The 27,505-nt window shown below is 51.6% G+C and overlaps 1 protein-coding gene across 1 annotated transcript; it reads right to left on the reverse strand.

Annotated features, from left to right (window-relative positions):
• Nucleotides 1–3,870: 3,870 nt before the first annotated feature.
• Nucleotides 3,871–27,066, reverse strand: COL6A1 (collagen type VI alpha 1 chain). The gene is made up of 35 exons (XM_058809428.1): nt 26,813–27,066; nt 25,958–26,087; nt 24,096–24,296; nt 23,658–23,817; nt 23,401–23,523; nt 23,289–23,309; nt 23,084–23,104; nt 22,942–22,986; nt 22,603–22,656; nt 21,806–21,850; nt 21,675–21,701; nt 21,352–21,378; nt 21,212–21,256; nt 20,921–20,974; nt 20,346–20,408; nt 19,798–19,860; nt 19,582–19,635; nt 19,465–19,500; nt 19,240–19,302; nt 17,308–17,370; nt 14,060–14,122; nt 13,287–13,349; nt 13,123–13,173; nt 13,003–13,038; nt 12,397–12,459; nt 11,312–11,377; nt 10,904–10,939; nt 10,776–10,812; nt 10,009–10,017; nt 9,068–9,201; nt 7,878–7,987; nt 7,425–7,608; nt 7,050–7,224; nt 6,697–6,726; nt 3,871–5,945 (listed from the first exon to the last, which is right to left on the reverse strand). Exons 1-35 carry the CDS (start codon nt 26,919–26,921, stop codon nt 5,335–5,337), a joined length of 3,072 nt encoding a protein of 1,023 aa, XP_058665411.1. The 5' UTR covers nt 26,922–27,066; the 3' UTR covers nt 3,871–5,334.
• Nucleotides 27,067–27,505: the final 439 nt, after the last annotated feature.

Below are 27,505 nucleotides of genomic sequence, written 5' to 3' on the forward strand. Positions count from 1 at the left end.
CTCCTCCTCAGCTTGATTCTGCAGAAGGATGCCATTTATTTCCTCTTGTCAAGCCTCTCCCAGGGTCGCCTCTGTGACTGGGAGCTCTCTCTGAGTCTCATATTTTCTAGGATAAAGGATCAAATTTCAGCTTCAAAAATTATTTGTTGCCAGCTGGCAGAAGCTTAAGGATAATTCCAGCTGAGTTCTACCAATCCACATATAAAACAGAGGTTGCCTTCCTCAAAGGTGCCTGTGCACAGACAATTTGTGACTTAATCCCTTCCCAGTCTCCAGGACAACTGTGCAAAACAAATTGTCTTGAGGTTTTTCTTGCCAGAAGTCTAGTTTGGGTTTTTAATCTGCTCCATGGAATGGCTTTGCCATGTGCCAGCACCAACTTTATGATGGGTAGAGGTCTCAATATCAAGGTACAAGCCTTTGGACTTTCTGCCATAGCCTGACCTTGTTGTGCTTCTGCAGGCTTCTGACACCTAAAACAAGAACAGAGTGTCTGGTCATGAGAGAAAAAAAAAAAGCACAAGTAAGGGACCTCAGGTGATAAATACCTTCAGAAGGGAAGGAGGAACCGTGACCTCTGTGTGGGGTAAAACATACCATAAAGGTAGAAAATGGGCTTAATGACCTCCTTATGCCTTATTCTTGCTGACTAAAGAAACCTGAGTTTGATGAGGCAGCACCTTTTATGTGGCCACTGGATTATGGAAAAAATCAAGTTCTTAGAGGATGAAGTTTGTGGCTGTATTAAGATTGCAATAGCTTTGTGCAGTCAAGTCAGAATATGTTGTAACAATAGATGGCCCTCAAAGTTTCTTGCATGGTTTTTCCCTCTAGGAAATTCATGTCCAGAAACAGTTTATCTCCCAAGATCTTTAGAGGCATCCAGAACAAAGAAGAAGAGTTATTTACACCCCATCCCTGGAAGTGTTGGACAGGGCTCGGAGCAACCTGGTCTAGTAGGAGGTGTCCTTGCCCACAGCAGGGCTTTGGAACAAAATAATTTCCAGAGTCCCATCCAACCAAAACTGTCTTATGATTCTATGATTCTATAAAGTGCCATAACCAAAAGTGAAGAAAAAAGAAAAAAATTTCTCTAGATGTACGTGGTAAAGGGTAGGAAGGGTCTGCTTTGCCTCTAGCTTCTGCTACTTCTTTCAGTTTTTCCTTTTAAAAATATTGCCATCAAGAAGAGGCACCCCAGCTGCATTCTTGTTTAGTTCAGAGCTTGGATGTTAAATGCCAACATTTTCACAGGGATGATAAAGCTGAGAAGTGTTTCCTGCTGGTGTCTGCGGAGATGGATGGGACCAGGAGCACTGCTCTGCAGAGGCCATGAGCAGGTGGAAGGGCTGAGCAATACTTTGGGGGGAATAAATTATTCCATGCATTCCCAGCTCTCAGTGGGAGGGCTGTGCCACTGCCACAGCGTGCTCCTGGGAGCACCTCTGTAGTTTCCATGCACGATAGGGATGCCCACACCTGTAAGAAACCAAAAGAAACAAGAAAAATAAGGAAACAGAAATTAAACAGGGCCCCTTACTGAGTTCAGAAGTACATCTCACCTTTCTCGTGAGGCCCACCTGGCTGCAGTCCCCCTCCTACCAGATATCCTCCAGAATCTCTGCTAATGCAATATACATTTTCTGTGTAAAAGCATAGGAAACAGACACTATGGATCCAGCCTGAATTCCCTAGAAAAAATGAGGAGAAATTTTGAGAGGCAAGACCCTGGTAGACCATCTATGTTTGCCTGTGGGTATACCTAGGGACAACCAGGGAAGGCACTGTTAAGCGTAGTTATAAAAAATAATTTTTTGTCAATTTAAAGTCTTCTCAGACTAGCCAGATCATAACAACTTATTTAGTCCCATTATTACATTGGTCTCTAAAATCGAAGTGACCTAATTATGGATGGGAATTAGCAAAAACTGAAATTGTTACATGCCAGTCTCTCAAAGCTGCACCATGCTTTGGTGATACTGTTTCATCCTGTGCAACATTATGGGAGGCCATCAGCTTCCCTAAATCCTTTACCTGGAGAGGGAGGGTGATGATGACAGTAGTGTGTGCTGGGGGCAGGGAGAGAATGGTCTTCCTCTATGGCCTTGAACTTGGTGAGAATGAATTCTGTGTGTCAACATCAGATTTCAGTATTTCTTAATAGGTTACAGTCTTTACTGTTTGTCCACGATTCTTTCTTATAAAATGCTACTTATTTTAAGGGGAAAACCCATGCAATTGGACTAAATAATGCATATCTTAAACTAATGCTTTGGAATATGAGCTAAAGCAAGCCCCAAACCACAGAGGAGCAGGAGGCATTTGAACACTCAGTTATTTGGCTGTCACAGCTAGGAGAGGCAAGGCAACAGACCTCTGCTCCTTGGGAAAGTCGTAGGCACAGGAAAGGCTCTTAAATATACAGTTCAAAATCATCCCAGAGCAGCTGAGTGTGTGTTTTAGGAGTCCTACCACACTGGTAAAGTGGTCTCAGCAATCCAGTCCTTCCCCAGCCATCACCTTCCCATGAAGTGCCATGAGTCAGCATTGCCTCAAATGAGGAGCATTTAGTCAGAGGAAAACAGAGAAATGTGGCCTAAATTCTGTTGTTGTTACATAAACCCCCTCACAGAACATCTGGAGAACATCTGAAGCTTAATAAAGCAGGCCTGCAGACAGAGGCATTTTGACCTTCCCTGTAATGGAAGCACAAAAATTGAGACTGAAAAGAGGGGAGTGAATATCACCAGAAATGGAAGACAAATTAAGTCCAGCATTTCGGGGCCAGTTTTGTCCCAGACACCTGACAGGGCTTCCACAGTCCTACCTGAGCAGTGCACAACAGTGGGGAGAGACAAGGCAACACTGCTACACACAAGGTGCTGGGCCCTTATGAAAAATTCCTGCTGGTCCCTGTCTCCTGGGAAAGCCAACTTGCCACCCGGTTCTGGTTAAAATTGTGATTCTTCTGGGCAAATTAGGATTTAAAGGGAACATTTAGATTTTTCTCTGGATGACATGGAGAAATGATGGGGAAAACTGACAAACACTCAAGAACTGAGGCTCAGAACCTGGCATTTTTCGCTGGTTTGGGATCTTCTTTTCCTTTCTGCAGAGGTAAAATGCTAGGGCAGGGTTAGGAGTGGAGGGGGAAATGAACAGAAAAAGGAAATATCCCTCCTGCCACCAACCATTTTTAGCAAAAAGCTGTAAATCAGCCCAAAGACGGGGAGATCTTTCCCCAGGTTCCTTGTTCATCCCTGCATTGCATATGGCCCAGGTGGGATGTGAGTGGGAACATACAGCAGGGGGTGGGCAGAAGTCTCATTTTCCCACCCCTTCCTGCTTTCAGCAGCCCATCCTGTGGGCTGGGCATCCCTAGCCACAAATGTGTAGCCTACGGGCTTGTCCCTATCATGTTCCTCCATGCCTGACTCATGCCAAGGACTGTGGCAAGCCATTAATAGGTACTTCTTGAGCTGTAACAAAACCTGCCTTTCTTAGGGCAAATGTGAAGGCATTTTTTCCTGACTTTCCATGGAGAGGAGAGCAGGACATCTGACAAAAACAGCTGCCACCCACAGAGCCACCCCAGAGCTGCTCCTCAGACTTTCCAGCTGTGAGTGAGGTGTCACCAGCGCTCCAGGAGGCAGCATGACTAAGAGGAGGACATGAGACAATGTCCTATTGAATGTCCCCACTGCCTGGGGAACAAATCACTTTGCAGGAATCCACAGTGAAAAGCTGTGACAAGCCCCAGGGCACAGAGGTGTGGGGTCCCAAGGAGCTTTTAGAGGTCTCTTAGGATGTAAAATCAAGATCTGGGAGGGAGGAAGTCAAGTCAGAAAAACACCCAAAGAGATTGTGGAAAACAATTTATTTGACAAATTTCCAAAGTGGACAATTTTAGTAAAACACAGGCATAAAATAAAACTAACTGGTACAATGGGGTTTTGGATACAAAGTAAAGAGTTTGGGGTCCCGATACCTGGCAGTCACTGTTGGTTTCTCTGAAGTGCATGAATTCATAGCAAGAGCACCAGTGGAAGCGCTGAAACAATATCTCACCCAGCCAAACCACATTTTCAGTGTGGTCCCGGAAACAACTGTGTAAACACCAAGGGTCCACATCACCCACATAAGTGATAGCACCTTTGTCAATATATCTTAGAGTGTGAGTCAAAGACCCTGGGAGATGATGGCAGCCTTTCACTTGACTTCTCTGGGCTGAGGATGAGGCCTTAATTCAATACATAGTGCAGTTAGTGGGTTGTCCTAGGGCCCAGGTGCCTAACTCCTAGGTGGTCTTATAGAAACAGTACTCCAAGAGAGCTTCCTGGGAATAAGTCAGCTTTAGTCTTTTAAAATAAAAAAAAAAAAAAATTTAAAAAATTAAAAAAAATAATCCCACTAACTGGGCTCAGAGAGATTTTCCAGAATGGAGCTTGACCAATAAACAAGTTATCAGGTTATTCATGAGGTTCCTGATTTCACTGTAGGACCATGAGATCATTAAGTGAAGGAGTGCAGTTATGTTGCTTCTTTTAAGGGTTTCCCCCCTCCTCAAAGGCTGCTGCCCATCTTTCTTTTTGTTGGTGTGTAGCCTCCCTGCCCTGAATGGGAGCATCAGTTCTGAGGGATGCTCCACCACCCACCTCTATCCCAGCCCTGGGAAGTGAGTGTCCTATGCCCTGGCTCTGGAGGCCAGACATGCTTGAACACAGCTTGGGTAGTGCAGTCCAGCCCTCCCTCCTCCCCAGGCATGGGAGATATGAACCAAACTTGCCAGCTGTGACAACGATCCCCTCTCAAAGCTTGCTGAAGTGTGAATATTTCACTCAAAGCACAGCATTAGGTTAGGATCATGATGAGCTGGGCAAGTGCTCAACTGATATGTGAAAGAGAGAAGGAAATGGAAAGGAAAAAAAAAAAGGTAGCTAAAAAGAGAATAATCAGCCTTAAGAGACCAGGCTAGATCTTAGTGGTACAAAAGCTCTCATCCTGATTCTTGGCAAAAACACAGTGGGATGAGGTTGGTATTTGTGTTCTGATGGCTTATTGCTAGGTGTGCTTGTGTTTTCCTGCTGTGGGGAGGGAAGGCAGTCATGAGCAGCAAGGGAATTTGAGGCTAACAGAGTACAGACACAGATAATGAAGCAGAGAGAGAAGGGAAGGGACTATGTACAGCCAGGCTGTGGCACTATGGTTATCTGCATAGATGTAAATTCCTCAGGTTGGTCAAGAATAAGGTTAAATTTTTTTTTTGCTTTGTTGGTTTTCCTTTTTAGGTGAGACAGAAGCAGCTATGGCCTTGGCAGAAACCCCCCCAGATGCTCAGTCAACAGCTATCTTCCTGGACACAGTTTGGTAGAAGACACCACGCAGCAGAGAGGTGTAATCAGGCACACGGAAAAGGTGCTGCTCCCCATAAACCACATCGTAATCTGCGCTCTTCCCTGTGACCAGGACACGAATGTTGGGCTCATTGGCTTGGCTTCCCACTGCCAGCACATAGATCTCAATGTCAGCCTTCTGTGCATCCTGCACAGCCCTCTCAATGGCCCTGGCGGTGATCCCTTGGGAGTGTCCGTCAGAAAACACCAGCACCCTCTTCTTGGCCACAGCGCGGGCAGAGCGCCGGTACATCTCTGTGATGAACTGCAGAGCAGAATTCACATCCGTGGCATCATTCATGAACTCCATGTTGTCAATGGCCTTGGCAATAACTGTGTAGTTGTACTGGAACTGAGTTTCAACTTTCTGCTGGTTCCGGCCACTGTACTGCACCACTGAAATGCGCACGGAGTCGTCGGTGGGCTTGCTGGCCTCCAGAAACCGCCCTGCCAGCTGCTTCACAAACTTCTTGGTGATCTCGAAGTTCTTGCTCCCCACGCTGGTGGAGCTGTCCACCAGCAGCGTGATGTCGGCTGGCCCAGTGAAGGTGACTGCAAGGGGAAAGGTCCAGGGCTTGTTACACTTTGGCTGTTCCATGGAAAGCCAATGAAGTCACTGGCTTGTCTCACAGGCTTCCTGTCTTGTCAGACTTGGGAAATCTCCATTCGTGCTAGCTTGCTTTCCTCTGCCCCAGTGCTATCCTATGCTTGTCCTTTCACCCATTCATTCCTTCTTTTATTTGGCTTAGGATAGGCTGTAGATGTTTATTTGCCTGAGATAATCTAGTGACTCTTGTTTAAACACAGTGGCTCTCCTTGTGTGTCTGGGGAACCACTTCATCCTCCTCACTTCCCTTCTTTCCATGGAAATTCTGAGGACTGATTACGCTCCTTTAAATGGAGGTGGACTCCATTAAAACCCTCCCTGTTCTCGCTTTTCAAGCACCTTTCTCCAATATCCCTGCCACAGAACTAATTTTGCTCATGCTTCCACTACTAGACAGTAGGAGCAGATAGTGAAGTCAGTTGCTAAAACCTGGAAGGTTGCGATCTTTCACAGCCTCCTCTCTAGGTTTGAGATGCCAGAGAAACAACCATCTATGCTTTTCCCCAGTTGCTTTGGGCTGGTATGTGTGTGTGAGAGACCCTGAGAGTGTCTGACAGATCTTGCTCACCTCTCCAGACCAGGAGCATCCCCATTGCAAGAGGTGGCCGAGCTGTGCATCCCCACAAACAAAAGCTCCCACTTCCCCCATCACACCACCCACAGCCCCTCAGCGTGGCATGAGGAGTCAATACTCACTTGGGCAGGTGTAGTCAGGACATTTTTTCTCTGTTAAGAATATAAGAGAGATTAATGTCACCAGCTGGCCCAGAAAAACCACTTGTCCCCAGGTCCACAGAAGGGACAGAAGTTCCCTTCAAGAAGGTGAACACCCACCTTTGCCACTTGTGCAAAGGCTATAAACATGCATGAAAAGTGGTGTGGACAGACGTGTCCTGCAGCAGGTGAGGATGGGGACCTGACCACAAAGTATTCTGAGATACAAGATACCCTTGTCCCGGCTTAAGAGCATGACTGAGGGGACACAAGGGAGGGCATCCTGCATCCCTCACCACCTTTCCCATTGACTCCAGCCCCTGCCTTTCATCCACCTTGGCAGATGTATGAGGTGATGTTCTGCAAGAAGGTGTCATCCAGGAGTTCAGCATAGTTGTCCCTTTGAATGGACAGTCCTGGCCTGGTTGGTCTGCTTAAACAAGCAATGTCATTCAGGTGATCTGGATTTGGAGGGTTCCGGAAAATGTCACCAATCCCAAGGGAAACCACCTGTGGGGAAGTTCGAGTCCATCACTGGATGCATTCATCATCTAATGCATTCATAACTGTGTATGCCTGCCACTTTGTGAAAGTGCTTCTAGTGACACCTGTGCCCCTGCCCCAGACTTGCGTAGCAAGGACGTGGAGACATGCAGAGAGCCTGCACGGTGCCGCACAGCTGCCGCACGGCAGGTGCCCCGTGCCCTTACCGGGGTGACGTCGCACAGGGAGTTGAGTGGGGTGGGGTCCCGCAGCGTGTCGGAGCGCCCGTCTGTGATGACGATGGCCACGCGCTTGTCGGACGTGAACCTCCGCAGCAGGTTGTCCTTGGTGAACTGCAGGGCCTCCCCAGTGTAGGTGCCCCCAGCAATCCACTGCAGGTTCTTGACTGCCCTGCAAGCACAGGCACCAGTGAGCCTGCCGGCCCTGCCCATGGGTACTGGAGGAGTAAGAACATGGCTTGTGGCCAGGCAGACATCCCTGCATGAGGATTTGGGTGGAAAACTGGCAAGCTCCTTATTTTAGCCTTAGCACCACTTATGATGCCACCAGCCACCTTACCTTCCACTAAAGGATATCTAGATCATTTGAGCTGCAGGAGCTGCAATGGGGTGAGTGGGGGGAGTGAGTAGGTTCCCCTGGGCCAGACCCCACAGACTCACTGCTTGAGCGCTCCGATGTTGTCTATGTTGGCATCCCCCATGGCCACCAGCTCCTGCGTGTTGTCATGGCTGTACTGCACAACGCCCACACGGGACTCCCCAGCTTCAAACTGTGGGACAGAACAGAAACCAATTAGGGGGACACACCTCAGGGGAACGCAGAATCTCAGAATCCTGCTGATGGTTTCTCCTGCCTTCATGGCAGGCTCTGATGTTTCTCTTCTGCCTTATTCTGGGCAGGCAGAGCCCCACCAGGAGTGGATGCACATTGGGACCAATATGGTGAGAGTAAATGAAAAGGAGACCCAAACCTAGATCTCACAGCTCACTGGTCTCAACAGCAGCCACTGGACTCTCAGGCCCATGGTAGAATTCTTGGGATTGTCCTGTGTGAAGAGTCAGGAGCTGGATTTGATCCTTGGGTCCCTTCTAACTCAGGGGATTCTATGGTTCCATGAGAAGATATGTTTTCAAGACTCCTGTTTTTTTTCCAACACAGTGGTTTTGCTACCCAGCTCTATCTTTTCTGCTTATTACTGGCTCTTTGCCATCCAAAAAGCCCCATGTATGCCCACCACACTAGTATTCAACAGCAGATTATGTGCTTTAGATGTGGCTGGTTATACCTTCAGGAAAGTCTGGATTCCCAACAGCCCTTCAAACCACAGAGTTAAATAAAACATACAGCAGGTTACCAGAGAGGAGGCAGGAAGAAGAGCAAGAATTTGTGTCCCTTCTCAGACTGAGAGACTCACTATGGGGACAGTATTGCTGAGTTTGGGCTTCAAGGTCCATTTTTAGTAGACTGCTTAACTGGGTGACCTAAATCCAAGCTTGGGAGCTGGACATCAGAAACTTCCAACACACTCCAGACACCTGAAATGCTCGTCAGAACAAGGGAGAGACTGAGACACTGATTGTTCAGGCTGATTGAATGCTCAATGCACTATCTGCTCTGGGACATGGAGGAAACAGAGTCTGTTTGCCCAAATAGAGTGAAATGTCTATTTTGGGACAACGATCTGCTGTCTAATCTCCATCAATTTATGAATTTGGGAAGACCCACCCCCAGATTGAAGCCAAGCCTGGTGGAGGCTTTTTGGAGTGGCGGCACTTCCCCATTTTCCTGCTTGCAGTAAAAAATAAGTGAGTGCACACAAGGATTTCACAGCACTCAGTGGAAATGTCACCTTGACCCGCTCATCCTTGCTCAGGCGGTCGATGACTTTGATGATAAAGTCCTTGGCAATCTGGAAGTTCTGCAGGCCAATGCTCTCTGAGCTGTCCAACACAAACAGGAGGTCGACGGGACCACAGGTGCACTCTGGAGCAAGGCACAGGAGCGGAAGGACATGTTTTTCAGGGAAACATTTCTAAAGGAAGTAGCTGATGCCTGCTGCAGGCCTGCCCAGCTGGGTGCCTATGCCCCAAAGCACGGCGTAAAACAATGCAGGAAAATAGCTGCATAGGAGACTTGAGAGCCAGTTTACAATTTTTTCCATGTGCATTTGCTCCCTAATAAGACATGCAGCATTTTCAGGCTGTGAGTACCCTCAAACCACCCAGTAATTTTTCCATAACCCATTCCCTCATAAGCCTTCTCATTTCTTCCATTCACCCAGCCCAGCAGGACAGAGGTGGCACTGGTGAGCTGGAGGAGGCTGACTCAGTTTGGTCCCCTCTTTCTCATTATTGAAGAATATAATGTGCCCTTGGATTCCCCTTCAAGCTTTTGGACTGCAAACCCAACCCATCAGGGCAGCATCACGGAATAAAGCCCAGCACATTCCTCTGCTGACCAGCACAAGATTTGGAAGGAAGAGGACAGAACTAGATTCACAGTGTGCCCAGAAGAGACATCCCAACTGTAAAACGGGCAGAGAAAATCCACCCTGCTGGTACACAGGGCACCTTGACAGCTGTTTTCCAGTTGCAGAACCCAGCCACCTCAGCCTCTAATCTGTGTGGCACTCAGAGATTGCTTCCTGCCCTCCCTTGCCCAGCTCATACCTGGTTCTTCCTCAAAGGCTCTCACTACATCTCCATGTAGTGAGAGCAGGGAGGGGAGGGGTGCAAGGAAGGAGAAGGACTAGGAAATGCTTGCAGAGCAACTTTGCCAAGTAACACTCACCACAGCAAGCTAGAGGAAAAGGGAGAGAAAGAGACAACATTAAAATTCTTGACAAAAGGATTTTTCACGCCCTAATGCAGACTGCAGGTTTGCGTCTCTGCAAACACACAGACACCTGGCCTGGACAATCCAAGCTCATGGAGGTTTCTCTCCCACTTGAAATACCCAGATTCTTTCCCATTTCAGATCATGATGCCCTGACCTGGAGCACCACACACACACACAGCTCTGTGTCTGCACATGCTGATGCATTCTTATTTAAACAAAAATAAAAGCTAAGTAAATCACCAGAATATAGAGCTTAAAGTCAGTTTTCCATGTACCCTGTGTCCTTCCAGTGCTTCATTACTGGCCATGGGCCAGAAGTCCTCTGCAGGAAATTTGTGCTGCTTCTCTCCATGGCAGGACACCCCAAACCAGACTCCCCCTTCCCAGGGGGGAATATTAGACCATGATATTCAGAACAAAAAAGCACTGCAAAATGGGCCACTCAAGGACTTGTACACAACTTTGCTCATGTTTTCACTGTACAGATCCACAGACAAACCAGTCTATGCCACATACAAGTGAGACACAGTTGTATGAGCTACTCTAGAGATGGAGTTGGAGGTCTGTGGATCAAGGACACTTAATTGTGGCACATGAAAGCAGAGAGATGCCCATGGATGGCATTCCACTGCCTGAGGACAGGGAAAAGCAGCAAAGCAGCTGCCTCTTGCTTATCAAGGCACTGAGCAGCGTGGGAGGAGAGGTACAGGGATACTCACAGCACATCTTCATGATGATGTCCAAGATTTCACATTCCTGAAAACAGAGGAAAAGAAATATTTGATTAACAGCTAAAACAATGCATAGAGCAGGCCAGCAGGCAGCACCCCAATCCTGTCCCACTCACATCTGGTCCTGGAGGCCCCACGGGTCCTGGTGGTCCCTGTCAGACAGAAGCACAGAGGAGTTACAGGAGCAGTCAGTCCTATCTGTGGTGTACTCTAATGGCACCTTGACAAGCAATGCAGAGTTGTGAAAAGCCTCTTGACTTCCCAGTTGCTGGCCCCTGCACTGCGCTTGGAGAAGGAATATCTGCTTGTTTGCATGATTCCCTGCTGCTGCACGGAGGTGGAAGGAGGAGATCCACTTCCACATGTGCCACGTACACCCAGGTGGGAAGGCAACGAGCACACACAGTGTGTGCATGGCTTGGTGTTGCCCCCAGAGCACCCAGAGCATGAAGGGATGGAGGGATGGATGGAGGGATGATGGGATGCATGCCACTGGGACCAACCCTGACAGGATCCCTACTTACCGGGGGACCTTCACGTCCCCTGTGGCCCTTTGCTCCTTTGATGCCACTGGGCCCAGGGGTCAGGTTCTGGAATGAAAACAAAACCAAAACTCATAAATCTGTGTGTGTCAGGGGGCAGCACTAGTGCTGGCCGGGGGTCTCTGCACAAATCACCAGCAGGACGGGACTGCTGGGGAACGCGTCTCGAGCTGTTTATCTTCCAGCATCAGTCTCACTACATGGTTATGGCAATGGGAAGATGCCAGCAGCTCATGTCCCCGACAAAGAACTGCATGTTACAACTTCCTTTAAAAGTTTTTTCACCAATCACACAAAGCAAAAGCGTATTGACAGTACTTCTATCCAACCACTGTAAGCACACATACCTTTAGTTAAAACAATGCTCACATATTTAGAATACAACACCTACTTGTAAACCTTAAAATACAATGCACAGAGCTCCATTATTAAGCTTAGAACTTCCTAATATCTCACTAGATAGACTTTTTTGTAGCTTAATGAGTTATTCTATCCAAGCGTTAATACAGAGATCGTTGTTCTATTCATCCTTACTTTCTACTTCTTATATAACTTTTCTACTGATGAATCTTATGGCTACTGCTTAGCTCTAATCACAGTTCTGCTGTCTCTGACGCCTTCCTTTCGCAGCTTTACCAAAACCCTCTGATTTTAAGGATTCCCACACAGCACCTTTCCCTCCAGATGTCTGATGGGCCCTGCTTCACCATTGAAGTGTTATCTGAGGTTGCTGTACCCAATTAAATGAAGACTTGGAAGGGACACTGGGGAAATCTCCCTCCATGGGCCAGTGATAAAGCTCAGATCACCAGTGCCATCATCATCAGTGCCACCTGGAAGCATACAAAGCCTTGCAGAGGTGATGCCCACCTCACCTTAACAAATGTGGAAGTTCGCCAGCTGTCAGACACAAAACGAATACCTGGAGGGAGCTCCCATTGCTATCCATCAGTCATTGCTCAGAGGCAAAGGCTGAGGATTTACAAAATCTGATGAGCTGTGGCCCATCATTGCCCAAGGCTCCTGCACTGTGCTCATAGGAAGAGAGGATTCACATGATTACTCACATCGTTGCCAGGGTCGCCAGCTTCCCCTTCGTCACCTTTAGGTCCGACATAGCCTTTTGTTCCCTGAAAAACAGGATGGATGAGATGCTGTGTGACCAGCTGTTGCTATCATGGTAAAGTTGGTGCTGGCATGTGGTGACCTCATGAAAGCTGGCTTGGGACAGGGGTGGAGAGCAGCACAATGGCTCCCAGCACCAGATTTCAGTGCTCTTGATGACGAGAACTTCTTTGGTGGCTTTCACTGCCACTGTTTAGGTTGGAAAAAACCTCTAAGATCAAATCCAAACATTAACCCAATACTAAATCAATCCCTCAGCACAGCATTATCCAGTTCCCCTGGGTGACATTCCCAACCCCAAACTCTGGCTCTTGGACTGCTTCAGAGAGCACCCAGCACAAGCTGCTGCCCCTGGGTGTTACAGCCAGCGCAGGACACCTCCACTGGAAGCATCCACTGCAGGGAGAGGTGGGCAGAGAAAAAAGGGGGTTCTGGAGATGCAGGTTGCTTCAGGGAGCCCATTCCAACATGCAGCTGATGGAGAAGTTCCAAGTGCCAAACCACCACCAAGGGTAAATCCTGTGTGGCCGAGGAAGCAGCACACTTACGTTAGTGCCAGGGTTGCCTCTGTCTCCTGGCTGCCCCTGGGGATGGAGAAAAGGGAGTGTGTTAGGTTGGACAAGTAGACATAGTGGTATTACGGTTTCAAGGTTGCACAAAAAACTTACTGGGGCACCTGTGAATCCAATTGTGCCATTCCCAGGAGGACCATCCTCCCCCTGGAAAGGAAGGCAGACACAGATGAGATAAAGAAATGCAGACCCCCTCAGATAGCATGGCAGCAGGATGCTGGTCTCCTTGGACAGTGTATCTCCCCAGCAGTACCACTCACCCTTTCTCCCATCAGCCCAGGGTCCCCAGGCAGCCCAGGTGCTCCAGGAAATCCCTTTGGACCCTGAAAGAGGCAGAAGAAGGAGTCAAGAATTGCACATCATCTGAGCTGGGAAAACAATGACTTCTGAGGCAACCAGCTACGAACACAAGCCCACCGTGGAAGTGTTCTGCTTATGCAAGAGCAATGTGAGGGTTGATGCCAGAAAGAAGTTCTTTATTCAGAGGATAGGGAGGCCCTGGAGGTGTTCCAGGCCAGGTTAGACGGGGCTTGGAGTAACCTGAGATAGTGGAAGGTGTCCCTGCCCATGGCAGGGAGGGGGGAACAGGATGAGCTTTAAGATCAGTCCCAACCCAAACTAGGATTCAAACTAGGATCAAATGTTCTAGGATTTCTATGTAAGCCAACAGTTGTGCTTGGCTTCCATTTGCTCCCCACCCTGGGGATCAAACCTGCTGCTGGCAGATTCAGGTGGCTGCCCCCAGACAGCATCTTCCCCAGCTCTCGTGATGGGAAGCTCTGAGGTTGGTGGTGTAGCAATAACCTCTCCAAGAAATGACTTGAGGGAGGAGGGGCAAAAGGCAGCTGTGGCCTGAAGGATCCATGGAAATGCCTGGATGGGTCTGCCAGGAAGCCAGTACTGGAGCCTGTGCCAATAGGTTCAACAGCATTCCAGTATCCATGGGATTTGGGGAAAGCCCTGATGGGCAGCACCTGCTGCACATCCCTGCATTCCCTCCCTGCAGAAAAAGTGATGATGAAGCAGCACTGACCTCACTGCCGGGGGGGCCATCATCTCCCCTGTAGCCTTTGGGTCCTGAAGGTCCAGGCTCACCCTAGGGAAACACAGAAAGTTCTCTCAAAGGGGCTTTCTCTTGCTGCTACTGCTGCCCTGAAGGGCTGGTTCCTTTGTTTTGTGATTTGATGGGTAGAGGTGCCCATTGGCAAGTTAGGTCCACCTTGGAAAGCCTCAGAATGGACCTAGAGATGAGGGTGAGTACTGATGGAGAGGTGCTTCAGGAGCCATGCCTGGCTTCTCCTTTTCCTCCTTCCTCCTTTAACACCATTTTCTCTGTGAAACCCTGTGGGAGGTAGATGCCTGCTGAGCATGAACCAAACCCAAAAATTTTCTGGGCTGAGGTGTGACAGGTATGAGCCACACATCACGTGCTTTTAGTGGCAGCCGAGGCCCCCAAAGCCATCCCTCTCCTTCAGAGCTCACCCCAGTAAGAGAGGACCTGGTGGGAAGAGGACCAGGGAGGATGGGTGGATGCTTCCCAGCATCCAAGCACAGCTGTGTGGTGCAGTAGCACCTCATCAGCCGTGACACAGTTGCCCCTGGAGGACAGTCCTTGGTGCAAGCATGTCACCCTGAAGGTGACACAAACCTCCATGTGCCTTCTGGCCTGGACAAATCTGGGTCCCAGCCAGGATGGCTCTGGGGAGTTTCTGTTCTCGGGAGGCTGCAGAACCCTGGCAGCGAGTGCTGGAACAGACCAAAGCTGTCACGCTGCCACATCCCATCTGGGCAGCGGCTGCTTGCTCCACCAGCTGCAGGGCTGGCCAGAGACACCACGAGACAGGAGAGGAGGCAGGAGGAGGGCTCTTTTCTCTGAGAGCTCTGCAGATGCCCAAGGGAGCCCCTCCATCTTCTACTCACAGCCCTTTGCAGGGTTTGCTTTCCAGGAGGTGAGATATGATGGTGGACAATGAGTGGATAGTGATGCTCTGCCATCACATCAAATATTCAAGTAGCATTTTGTGTGGAGCTGAGGGTGCAGCCAGTCCCCAGGCAATGGAGAGGACAGAGGGATGCAGAGACCTGGTGCTGAATATCTATACATGTCATACACACCCTTCTTCCAAGGAAAGGTGTCCTTGTGGGTGCAGAAAACTTAAAATAGCACAGTGCAGAGCGCTGAACTGCTTCAAGGCATGTGACCTTATTTCTGCACAAAAATCCAGAAGAGAGAAACCTTGGAAGGAATGACAGGAAGTCGTGATCCTTCACACCAGCCAAGGCTGGAGCCGCGGCACCCTTGGCTCACACTGGCCACTCTCATCCTCACTGCAGCCACATAGCGCAAATCCCTCATGGCCTTGAAGGAGTTTATGATGGATGATGCAGGATTTTGGGTGAGTATATCTTGTCCACTACTTCTCTGGGTGCAACAAGCACGCGACAGAAGGGATGGGCACCATGGCCAGGAATAAAGAAGGGCCACCAGACCTGTCCCATGAAGCTCAGGGAAAGAGCGTGCTGGCCTTTAGCTTCTCTCAGATAGAAACAGGATGAAAGGGAGTCATAGGTTAGCGGGAGCATTTTCCCCTTGCCAAGAGAAACACACTCCAAGGTCCAGAGCTCGCAGATAACATAAAAATACTTGTGTTTGCCAAGGTCCCACTCTTACCCAAACCTAATTACACATTTATTTTTAATTTGGCCAAACACAAGCATTTTTCCTCAGCTCATGGAAAAATCATCCTCACTTTGCAACTGCTGTTCAAATCTCCCTGGAGCGGTGGGAGCAGTGGGGCAGCCTCTGGCCTGGGGAGGCACTGGAGTTGCTTTTGTAATGCTTCCCTCTCTGACAGGGGCTTGACTCGAGTTCAGTGGTGGGGGGGGGGGGAAACTGGTGGCCCACAGGAGAAGCCATTCTTTCTCATCTTCCTCCCCAACAAGAAAGGCTGGCTGGAAGTAGGATCTGTCCCAGCCTGGCTCCCCACCACACTTGCATCAAATTTTTGTCTTCTACATGGTCTTTCTCCTGCCTTGAACCTGGAACGTGCCTCTACCACACAGAGTTAGAGGCAGCTGGGGCTCCAGCCCCAGCCTCTTTTGCTGGCACCAGCCTGCAGCACCGATCAGTGGATCGTTGCATGCGTACATCTGAAGAGTTGCTTTCCCACCAGGGCCACCTCCCTAAAAGACACCTGAGCAAGTTGGATTCTGCCAAACTCTCTCCGCACAGTGCAGGTCTGACATGGTGGTCACCCATACTGGGGACAATATGAATGCAACAGCCCCCCTTTCATGTTCTGCACTCCAGATCTTCTCCAAGGGCTCTGCAACATCTGGCCAAGGGGAAAGGAGTTTAAAAGCTGTCTCACATCTGTCTGCATGCTGGCCTCCATGCTTCACCTCTTATGGGAGTCCTTCTCTGCCAGTGTGGGAGTGTTTATCTTGACACATTCCTCTACCTTGGGATCCATTAAAACTCCGATGGTGTGGGTAGAAGGGGAGTTGTCCTACAGAGCCCAGTTCAAGGGTGATGTTAAAGTGTGCTTGCTCAGGTGCAAAGATCCTGTTGGCCATTGCCATCAGTGCCATGGCCATGAAGGAATGACCCAGCAACACCTCCACACCTCAAGTTATCAGTTGGGAAGAAGGAGCCTTCAACCATGCAGGGGACAGATGCCTTCCTCAGGCTGGAGGTGGTCAACCCTGCTCTCCAGGAAGCCTGTGGAGTCTGAGATCTGTTCTTTGAGGCACACAAGGCACAGGCAGACCCCAGAGCAGGGGGGGTCACACCTTCCAGTCAGCAGACTTGAGGAGCACTGGCTCTGGGAGAGGCTGTCTCTGCAGGATGCCAAGGGTGTCAGGGATACCGCTGGGGCCACGCCAGGATATCCTCACTGACACAAGATGTGTCACTGACACCCCTGAGTGAAGTGAGCAGTTTCTGGCCCCGGGCCTGAACATTCTGTGTATGGCTGCATCTTGCACTTGCCAGTTTCCAGTTCTGTCAGATGTGTTGACATCTGTTTCCATGGGATTGGGAAATAGTGTGCAGGTTGCTCTGCCCACAGCCCAGCAGCTAAGTCTCCATTTTTCTGGTCCTGTTCATATCCCAAATTCTCATAGAAATCCTTGCCCTTCTTCACCAGCTTTGCTTCCTGGTCTGGAAGATGCTGAGAAGTTGCCCCAAGATGCTGTGGCATCAGTTAAACTTCCCATCCCACTCTCCCTGATGTCCCAAACATTCCATCTAAGATCCAGAAGGTTAAAGCAAGCTCTTACCTGGTCGCCAGGTGGACCGAGGGGTCCTTCCCGCCCTTGGTCACCAGGTGGTCCTGGCTCTCCCTGAAAACACACACAGAGGAGCAGGTGTGGGTGCAAAGGGACCTGTGTGCAGTGGGGAGCAGGGGTGCAGCACCCACAGTGGGATGGAAATGCAGCCATCCAAACAGGCAAGGATTTGAGGCAGATTCAGGAATTGAGTAGGGAGCTGTCAGAGATGGAGGAAGATAAAGACAGGCTAGTGTGGCCACATTGAATGCAAGAAGATAGCCCTAAGAGGAAGGCCATGTGAAGCTTGCACCTAGGGGACATTTTCCTGCCCATTTTGTGCCACAAAAGCAAAAGGGTGGAGGGATTCATCTTTTGCAGATACACGGAGCTGGCCCTGGACCCAAACTAGCCACACTCTGCACTCATGGCTGCTCTTCTAGAGCAGCTCCTGCCCTGGGCAGTCTGCGTGGGGAGGAGCACAGCTTCCAGGATCTTGCATCCTTCCTCCAGCCTGCCATCCCTATGGAGCTAAGGGGATTTCCATGGGAATGAGGCACAGATAAAGAGAGACACCCTCACCTCTCACTCCCCTCTCCTTTGCTAGCACTCAGAGGCCTGAGCCAAGGCTCTTTGCAGAGAACTGACAGGACAGTAGGGCACAGAAAACCTGAGTCTCAGTGGTTTTGCAGCCCATTAGTTCCAGTAGAAGGAAATATCCCATGGACATGTCTCAGTTCTCTTTCACTGAACAGCCTTCCACAAATCCAGCAGAGCTGCATCCCAACAGGGCAGTGTGACTGCCAAGGCCAGGCTGGCTCTGCAGCACCTTCCTCATCCAGACACATAGCCAGGAACGAACAGGTCAGGGAGGCAGAGGAGAGGGGAATTTGGGAGAAGCGGTTGAGAGGTTGGTGACCTAAAGCTGTTGTTTGCAGCTTAGAAGTGTCCAGATGCATAAGCCAAACAGCAAATATAAAACCCAACTTCCAAATGGCCCTGAGACATTTCTGGCAAGGTTGCACAGCCTCGTGCTTGGACTCAAAGTTGGAAGGAAGCAGCCCATCGTCTGCTGAACAATTTAACTGCAGGACACTGGCGTGCCTTCGTCTCCCGCACATCTGCCCCGCACACCCTGTGCAGTGACACTCCCTGACGCAGCACACAGGGAGGGGGAGGCTGCCAGAGGCCCCTCTGAGCCAGAGCTGCCCCCTCCCAAGGCAGACCTTTGCCCCCATCCAAGCTGGTCCTGGCTGTCCTGGCTGCAGGGACAGGAAATGAGTGGTGCCACGGTAGACAGAATTATGGGATGCTGCTGTGGAATGCCCTGGCTCCCACCACCCCCACCCCGCACAGAGCGCCCCTTGCCCCTCCCTGTGAAGTGTGGCACGGCTGCTGCTGGCCACATGTTTGTCCTGGCCTGCTGAGGGTTCCTGCCTGTCCCTCCCACGCTCACGCTTGATGACTCACCCCAGCAGGCTGGAAACATACTTTCCTAGTGATTCCCACTCAAAAGGGGAGGGAAGAGTGTTTTTCCTTCCATCCATACCCACTCATGCTGCCCTGCTGCTGATTGTACCTATGCCCTCCTGCCTGAGCCACTGGTAGCTCATGCAGCCCCTGAGCACGCAGAGGAGGACACCTTGACCCTTTCCTCTTCATTAACTAGTTTTCCAGTTGTGAGGAAGGAATTGACAGCTGTTCACTTGCTCTTGGCTTGCTGGGCATGCTCTCCTCTGGATTTTTTGGCTGTTTGGTGATCACCTGCCAGCATAAAGGGGCGACAACAGATCCCTCCCAAACTTGCATGTCAAGGCACTGAGCTTGCCTACTGGCCCAGATGCTGGTGGAGTTAGCTACTGGACACCTATTCCCAGCCCCTGGCTTCCAAGCATCCCCTGTCTTGCAAGCAAATGTGGAAGGCTGCCCTGCGGGTGCAGTTACCGGCTGTCCTCTTGGCCCACGGTCACCCGGTGAGCCTGGGGGTCCTCTCTCCCCATTGCTGCCCTGTAAAGAGAGGGTGGCATCACAAAATCAGGGCCTGTTCCTGGCAGGCCAAACCCCTCCTTCACTGCCCACCTCTGAGCAGGCTCAGCCCCAGGCCCCCTCCTCCTCTTCCGGAGGGTCCCAGCCCCTGCCCGGGGGTGGATGAGAGGCGCTCCCACTTACCCGCTCTCCAGGAGGACCATCCTCACCTAGAGCGCCCTGTGGAGAAACAAGAGGGGTGCTCAGGGCGTGGGGATGGCCAGCAAGCACACACATGGGCATCACAGGTAGAGAACTCACCTCATCACCAGTCTCTCCAGCTGGTCCAGGCTCACCTGGGTTCCCAGGAGCTCCCTGCAAGGCACAGGGATGCACACAAAAGGTCAGACAGCTCTGGATCAAAGCCCTGCACACTTGAAGAGCTTTGGACAAGCTCTGCTTCAAAGCCCAGGCTGTAGCAGGGGTCCTCTCACAGAGAGCAAGAGGATGTTCACACAGAGGTGCTTCTTCACCCACCTTCTCTCCAGGGTTGCCAGGAATCCCCTGTCGGCCAGGCTTTCCATCATTCCCAGGCTCCCCCTTCACAAGAACACAAGACACCATCAAGACTGCATCCAGCAGTGGATTTCAGCTCCCACTGCACGGAGGCTGTCAGGAACCACAGTGCACCCCAAGCCTCTTTCAGGGTTTTGGTGTCTCCCCATCCCAACAGATCCCTCCCTACTCCACTCCCAGTGAAAGCCACCTTTTCACAGCACTCCCCTGATATCTCAGGGATGCTTTGTGCCAGGCTTGTGGGCACCCTTGAACTGTGGGCACACTGTGGGTGATGGCAGCCTCCTCTAGTGAAGAAGCCAGGTTGGACAGGGCTTGGAGCAACCTGGTCTAGTGGAAGGTTCCACCTGCCACCTGCCATGGCAGGGGGTGGAATGAGGTGGACTTGAAGGTCCCTTCCCATCCAAACCATTCTGATTCTGTGATAGCCTTGCCCCAATCAGTGCAAGCAATTTCCACCTCTTCCTCCTGCATCCCTCCTCTGCGTGAGGCTGGGCAGAGCAACTCACCTTTGCTCCCTTGGGTCCAAAAGCACCAGCATCTCCCTTCGGTCCAGGTGGGCCTTGAGCTCCCTGTTGAAATTAAAGGCAGTGTCACTGAAACCTGAACTGGTGACACCATCTGCATGAAACTGGGCATGGACTGAGTATCCCAGCAGCCTGGCAGGCAGCTGCCGGTTGGGATGGACAGGAGGGATATGGCCAGAAGGGACTCCTGCACCATGGAGCTGTGCCAGCAATGCTGCACCCACATTGCTGAAACACTTCTGAAGCTCAGAGGAAAATTACAGAAAAGGTGGTTTTGGGCTGCTGTAGCTGGACTACAGTGACACTGGTGCCACCACAGATGTGTCATCCCGGGAGCATGGAAAAGGCAGGGAAACTGGGAAAATGCAATGTCAGGCGGCCCCAGGGCAACTGAGGACAGCTTCCAGGCAAGGATGAGGCAGAGTGCCACAGGGTCAGCCCCGAGGTGCCATGCCTGGGATGGAAGCATCACACATTTCCAAGCAATTCCCTATTTCCACACACCATCATGGCAGAGCTGTTCACTTGCATGCAAGGGGCACCCACAGGGTACCTACGTCGAATCCGGGAGAGCCTTTGCAGCCAGGTAATCCAGGGTATCCTGCTTCACCCTGTCAGGCAGCCAAAACAGGGGTCCCCAATAAGTGACACTCGCAGGAAGACCCCATCCATCATCCCAGACCCCTGGAAGGGACATCCCAGCCCCATTCCTGCCTGGGAGATGGATGGCCCTGCAGGGAGGGAACTCCACTGCTCCACAGGCTTCATCCCCAGACCCCACAATGGTTTTGGAGGGGCAAAAGCCAGGGTGTTCAGGCCAAGCAAAGTCCCCTGGAGCAGAGATTTACCTTCTTGCCATCAATGCCATCGATTCCACGCCTGCCTTTCTCACCCTGAAACAGAGTACCAGGACTGTGAAGTGATTCCCAAATTCCCAGTGCTTCCCAAACGTCAAACAGAGGAAAATGGTGCAAAAGCAGAGTCTGACCTTGGCTCCTTTGGCTCCTCTTGAGCCCTGCAGAGGGAAGGACAGAGGTGTCAGACGTCCATGCAGAGCAGATCCATCCCCCCACCACAGTGCAGTCCCCACACCAGCTCAGTCTGAGGACTCAGGCATTTACCACTCCTCTGCACGCCGCTGGATCCCACTGGATCCCACTGGATCCCTGCTCTTGGCTCAGGCAGTGCCAGCAGGAGGGGTGGATGTGGGGGCACATAGCAGACCCCAACACCACACAGATGCAGGGCCAGCCCAGGATAACCCCTCATGGGGACACGGGGATCTCTCCCAAACATCCCTGCTGTCCTCACCTTTTCTCCTCGGCTTCCTTTGTCACCCTAGAGAGGAAGGGAGAAAGGGAAATGGGAGAATGAGAACGCTGGCAGTACAAAGCCCATGGTCCATCTCTGAACCACCTCTGTGAGCCTGCAGCCCCACATACCTTCATTCCTTGGTAGCCAACAGGTCCCATGTCTCCTGGTCTGCCCTAGGGTACAGAAACACCGTGTTATAGATGCAGATACAGTCACCACCATTGGACAACATCCCCCCAGACTCTTGATATGGGACTCAGCTGCCCTTCTCTCACACAGGAGCCTCTCCCATAACTCTGCTCCTTGTTTTCCTAGTCTGAGAGCACGGGATCATTGTGGAGGGCCAAGAGGACTTGCCTTCATCTCCACCATCTCCAGCTCTTCAAGGAGGTGAGGGAAACTGGGTGCTTGGGGACATGTCATTTGGGAGGAAAGGGAAGGGCAGAAAACCCTTGAAAAGAAAAAATGCATGGCATGGGGTTTTCAGTTTTGGAGCACACAAGATGGGTAACTGCATGCTTAGGCGTGTGGGAGAAATGTGCCTCCCAAAAATAAGTGTGCCTAGTAAAATAAAAGAGGGAGGAGGAGGGAAATAGTTTCCTCATGCTCTCAGGTTATTTACCAAAGATTTCCCTGTAACACTGCTGTGCTTGTTGTGTCAGAGGACACAGGAGGGAGCCCAGAGTCCGCCCCTGGGCTGGCACACATGAGTCAGAGACATGTCCTGCAGGAGGGACGGCTATTTTGGGTGAGGAACAAGGAAGCCTTGTAGCAAAAGGAGGAGCCTCCCCACTGCACGGCAGGCATGACTGCACACCCCATAGAAACGGGATGATGCCGGTGAGGATGCATCCGAGAGGTCTGGCCAGAAGCAGCCAAAAAATCAGCCCCTGTGCAGAGTCACCAGGGCTGATCCTTCACTTACTGGGTCTCCAGCCTCTCCTTTCTGGCCAGGAAGACCTGGCTTGCCTCGTTCTCCCTGCAATACAGGAGAGAAACACAGTTAGTTCATCATCCCCAGGAACAGAAGGATGACCTGTTGAGAGAAGAGCAGGGAGGATGGGAGCAGAAATGCTCCACAGATAGAGGGAGCAGATGGTGCTGGCCATATGGGAGCATGGTGTGGGTCCATGCCCCACAGGTGATGTTGGGAGCCTTTTCCAACCTTCTTGGTTCTATGATAATGATTCCAGGTCTCTGAGCATCCCTAGTGAGCCTATCCCACTGTCCCAGTCCCACAGTGCAACCACAACCAGTCCCTCACCTCATGGCCAGGGTCACCAGGAGGTCCAGGGGGCCCTCGGGGAGGCTGCAGGAGAGATATGTGGGTTAGACCAGCCTGAGGCACAGCCTGGGGCCACAGGGATAAGAGGGAAGGGGACAGGGCTCTCAAAAGCCTGACTCACCTGGCACTCGAAGGAGCAGCACTGCACAGAGGGAAGGAGGAAACAGCATTAGAGGAGGCGGCAGTAGCAGGGCCAGCCTGCACCCTGCTTGGGGGGAGGCTTCCCGGGCTTACAGGGGTTGCCTGCAGGGCAGGGCTGTGCCACCAAGCCCCCCTAGCCATGGGTCACCCACAGGGGACAGGCTCAGTCACAGGGCGACACTCACCGATTGCTCTGTGTTAAGTTTCTGCAAGACAAGAAAGCAAAGAGAAGGGATTTAAGAGGGACAGGAGGGCCTGGGGAGGGGGCGGGCTGGGGAGGGGGTGGGCAGTGCTCACAATCATGTCAATGATGGTGTTGATGGTGTCCTCCACATCGATCTCCCGGGTGGGCTTCAGGCTGGTGGCAGTGAAATTGCGGCGGTAGGCATGGTCTGTGGCAATGATGTTCAGCCGCTGGTCCTGGGGGTGGGGAGGGCACAGTGAGACCTGTGGGCATCTGTGCCAACTCTGATTGCCCCTCCTTTGTACCCTGGGGGTCTCATGGTTCCACTGGGGACACCCTGCCAGGAGCATCCCTGCTGTGTGGTCCCTACCAAGTGGTTGGGGGAGATGGCAACCGAGAAAACTTTGATCCCCAGGAGTTTTGCTTCATTGGCAGCATCATCCAGGCCTCCACAGGGCTCCTTGTAGCCTTCCAAGGGATGTCCATCAGTCACCACAATCAGGTATTTATTCTCCTTGTGATGGGAACCACTGGAAGGGTTTAAACACAGGATTTAACGCTGAAAGAATTTAGCTGGAGAGGAGTGGTTGGACACCTGGGGACACTCACTCCAGACAGTGCCCCAACCTGTGGTCAGGGCGTGGCTCATCCCAGCAAAGCTGGAGCAATTTGCCACCCCTTTCCCCACGCTGTGATCTCTTTTCCCAGCCTGGGGACAGCTCTGCACAATGCACAGGGATGTCCCAACCCAGAAGCTCCCACACCACCCCCACGCCCCGCTGTGGCCGCTGCAGCCTCGCCGCCTGACCCGATGAGCAGCTCCTCGATGCCGCGCTTGATGGCGCAGTCGGTGTAGGTGCCCTTCCCGATGTAGTTAACAGATGACACGCGGTTCTTCAGCTCACTCTGCCCACTGGGCATCGGCGTGAGGCTCTTGATGAGCACCACCTCATCGCTGTAGTGCAGCGCTCCCGCGTTCCACACCAGGTTGCGGTCGCAGCGGTAGTACCTGCACGGACACACCAGGCCACAGGGCTCACTTCACTCACACCAGCATAGAAAATGCAAATCCTCTGCACAACAGGGATTTGCCAGGGTTCCCTGCTCTCCTGCAAAGCTGGGATATGCTTCTCATGCAAAGCACACCATGGGACCCCAGGATAGCTTGTCCTGTGGGTGGAAGGGCAAATCGATGCCGTGGGTGGGCATCTGCAGGGATCAAACAGCTTGGCAAGAGAGGCTTCTGGAAGAGGTGCCAGGGGCTGGAGCTGGGCAGGAGGGGCTGAGCCAGATAGCCAGGTGTGTGTGTGTGCGAGGCAGGTAACCTCTGAAACATCCTGCAAAGAGGTTTTCCACTGCCAGATGTGTTAAAATCAGAGAGGGATGCCTCCCTTGGAAGGATGCTCTGACTTGGGGAAGGATAAGTGTGTGTGTGTGTGTGTGTGTGTGTGTGTGTGTGTGTGTGTGTGTGTTGCAGCCCTGTTCTGTGCACTGACATATCCAGCACCTGTGACTCCCTGGGAAAGAAGCACCACCTGTGCTTTGGCCACTGCCCCAAAAAAGATCTTTTCAGGTTATGGAGACCAATCCCAAAGGGATGTGGTTTCTTTTCCAGTAAGTGGGGGCCAGTCCCAAAGGAGTGGTGTTGCATATCTTCTCTCTGCCCATCAGCAGCTTTCCCAAAGCCACCTGAGCCTTGTCCTGTTCCCTCTATCCCACTGCAGAACTGAGCCAGCAGGCCAGAGCACAGGGGAGAGTGATGCTGCACTCATGGAGGCCTGGCAGGTTGCTCCCAAGCACAAGGCTCCTGATCACTCAAAGCCTTGTAGACAACTCTTCTGCCTGGGCAATGGACAGGTGAGCTCCCCCACCCCTAACCCTCCTGAGGTAGAGCATTGCCCTTCCAGCTGGTGCAGCACTGGGACATCCTCCCCACAGTGCCCCTCTGGGCACCAGCACACATCTGCTGCCCTGAGGAGCTCAGCAAGACCCACGTGCCTCCAGTGCCTCTGGTGCCCCTGTGCATCCATGGATCTCCTGCCTGCAGTCAAGCCCAGCACCACCCCTTCTGGGATCTGGGAGCTTTGGTGCTCCTGGGCATCCCTGGGCATTCCCTTGGGAAAGACAGGGTCCAACCTTGGTTGGTGGCTGCAGAGGTGGGTGAGGAGAAGACAGATAAAGAGCTGGGGAACAGGGTGGGTAAGGGGCACCCAAAGTGGGGACGTGCCAGTGGCAAGGGAAGGTTTGCCCTGCAGCTCACCCTGTGAGTGCTGATTTTAACCCCAGAGGTGCCCCACTGCCACCCCTGCACCCAGGACGTTCTGGGCCTGAGTACAGCGACCAGCATCGCTTTGGCACTGCACAATAACCACACAGCCACCCAGAGGTGGTGGGGTTGGGCTGCCATGCCTGCCACTCCAGCAATTCCTGCCTTTCCTGAGGGTGGGTGCTAGCAGCCCTGTTAAAGCCATGCTGCTGCTGTCAGCACAGATAGAGAAAAAACCAAGCAGCTGAGCACTGGGAGAGGGGGGAGAGGCTCCCATCCCCCTCCTCAGCATTCCTGCTTTTCTTCTTTTCTTCTGTGGACAGACACACAGGGCGATCTCAGCATCCCACCCAGCAGCAGGCTCCATCCCCAAAGCAGTCTGGATAAACCCCTGGGGGATGTACCTCTGGGTGAGTTTATCAATGAACCGGTTGGTGAAATCTTTCACTTGGGTAACCAGGTCCCCAAAGGGCTTCACCCTCAGGGCAACACTTTCTGAGGTGTCCAGGATGAAGAACAGGTCCACAGGGCAGTCTGGGAAGAAGTGGAGAGGCAGGAATTGGCCGGCAGTTCTGCTGCATTGCCTCCCCCTCCCAGGCTTCTCACACTGCCCACCCCATTTCTCTCTTAGCAGGCTCCTGGGATCTCGGCTAAGGGGAATGCTTTCACATCCTTACCCCCTTAGCATCAACAGTAAGCAAGATCACTTTTTCAGAAAACATAATTTTGTGTAATTTAACACTTTCCTATACTTTCTTGCCTGTTTCCATTCAAAGATATCTTTGCAAGACGTATACTACTTATTATACCAAATAACATGCAGCTGCAGGAACCACTCAAAGAAATGAAACCTGTTTAGCAATCAATGCAATAAGAAAGTTAAAATTTTCTGACACATCCTGCCAAAAATACAATTTTAAGAAAGAGCAATAACATAAACTTCCCTTAAGAGCCAGCATCCAGCCCAGAATAGTTTAGAAAGCTGGATTGGTATCAGCTGTTATCCCCCTCTCCTGCATCCCACTGCTACGGGTAACTCCAGACCAGACAGAACCAAGGAAAAAGAGCCAAAAAACATGAAAGGGGGTACTTCTTGCAGATCCTCTCTAATCCTACACTGCTCTTCTCAGCAAGCCCAAACGTCCCGACAAATCTGTGGTGTGTCTGCAGCAGAGGCATCCATCCGGAGGGAAACAGCAGTCAGGCTTCTCTGCTGATCCCGGGAAGGAAAACCACCCTGGAAAGCATTCCAGGCTTACCTTCTGTGCTGGAGACTTGGGTGATGATTTCTGGGCGCTGAGCACATGAGCCCCCCCACAGGAGGCCGGCCGGGAGCAGCAGAGTGAGCAGAAAATCTCGCAGCCTCATGTTTCTCGGTTCAGATTACCATCGAGCTGGATCCAAGGAAATAAGCAGGGCAGGAAAACCCAGCAGCTGAGCGAGGCCACAGTCTGGAGGCAGGAGTCGCTGAAGATATTTTTTTTTTTACCGCTTTCCTCTTGGTTTCTGTGGGAGGAAGAGAAGGCAGGAGGGTAAGGGTGAGGAGGAGACTTCTCCACCCTAAGGACGGAGGGAGGGATCAGGCGGTGTCAGCTGTGAGTCAAACTAAGGAAGCATTTCTCCTTACCCTTTTTATGGATGTCACTATACCTGTGAGGGCAGCCCAGCCACTGGTGCCTGGGACTCCCACAAGCCTTGCAGGGAGCCCTGGAGCAGGCAGTGCCCACCAGCATGGGGCTCAGCATGCTTGCTGGAGCAGGGGGCTTGGGACACCTGCCAGCAGTTTCCTCTCAGCTCCTGGGACAAGAAAGCTGCGCCAGGCATTCCCGTCACATCCCAACCTGCAGGACATCTGCTCTGGGTTTGGCCAGGGCAGTCCCCAGCATGCGGCACAGCTGAAGCTGGGGGCATATAGGCACCATGGAGGCAAAACATTTTTTGAGAAGCACTTT

Source organism: Ammospiza caudacuta, chromosome 8 (assembly GCF_027887145.1).
Source record: "Ammospiza caudacuta isolate bAmmCau1 chromosome 8, bAmmCau1.pri, whole genome shotgun sequence".
Taxonomy (NCBI): Eukaryota; Metazoa; Chordata; class Aves; order Passeriformes; family Passerellidae; genus Ammospiza; species Ammospiza caudacuta.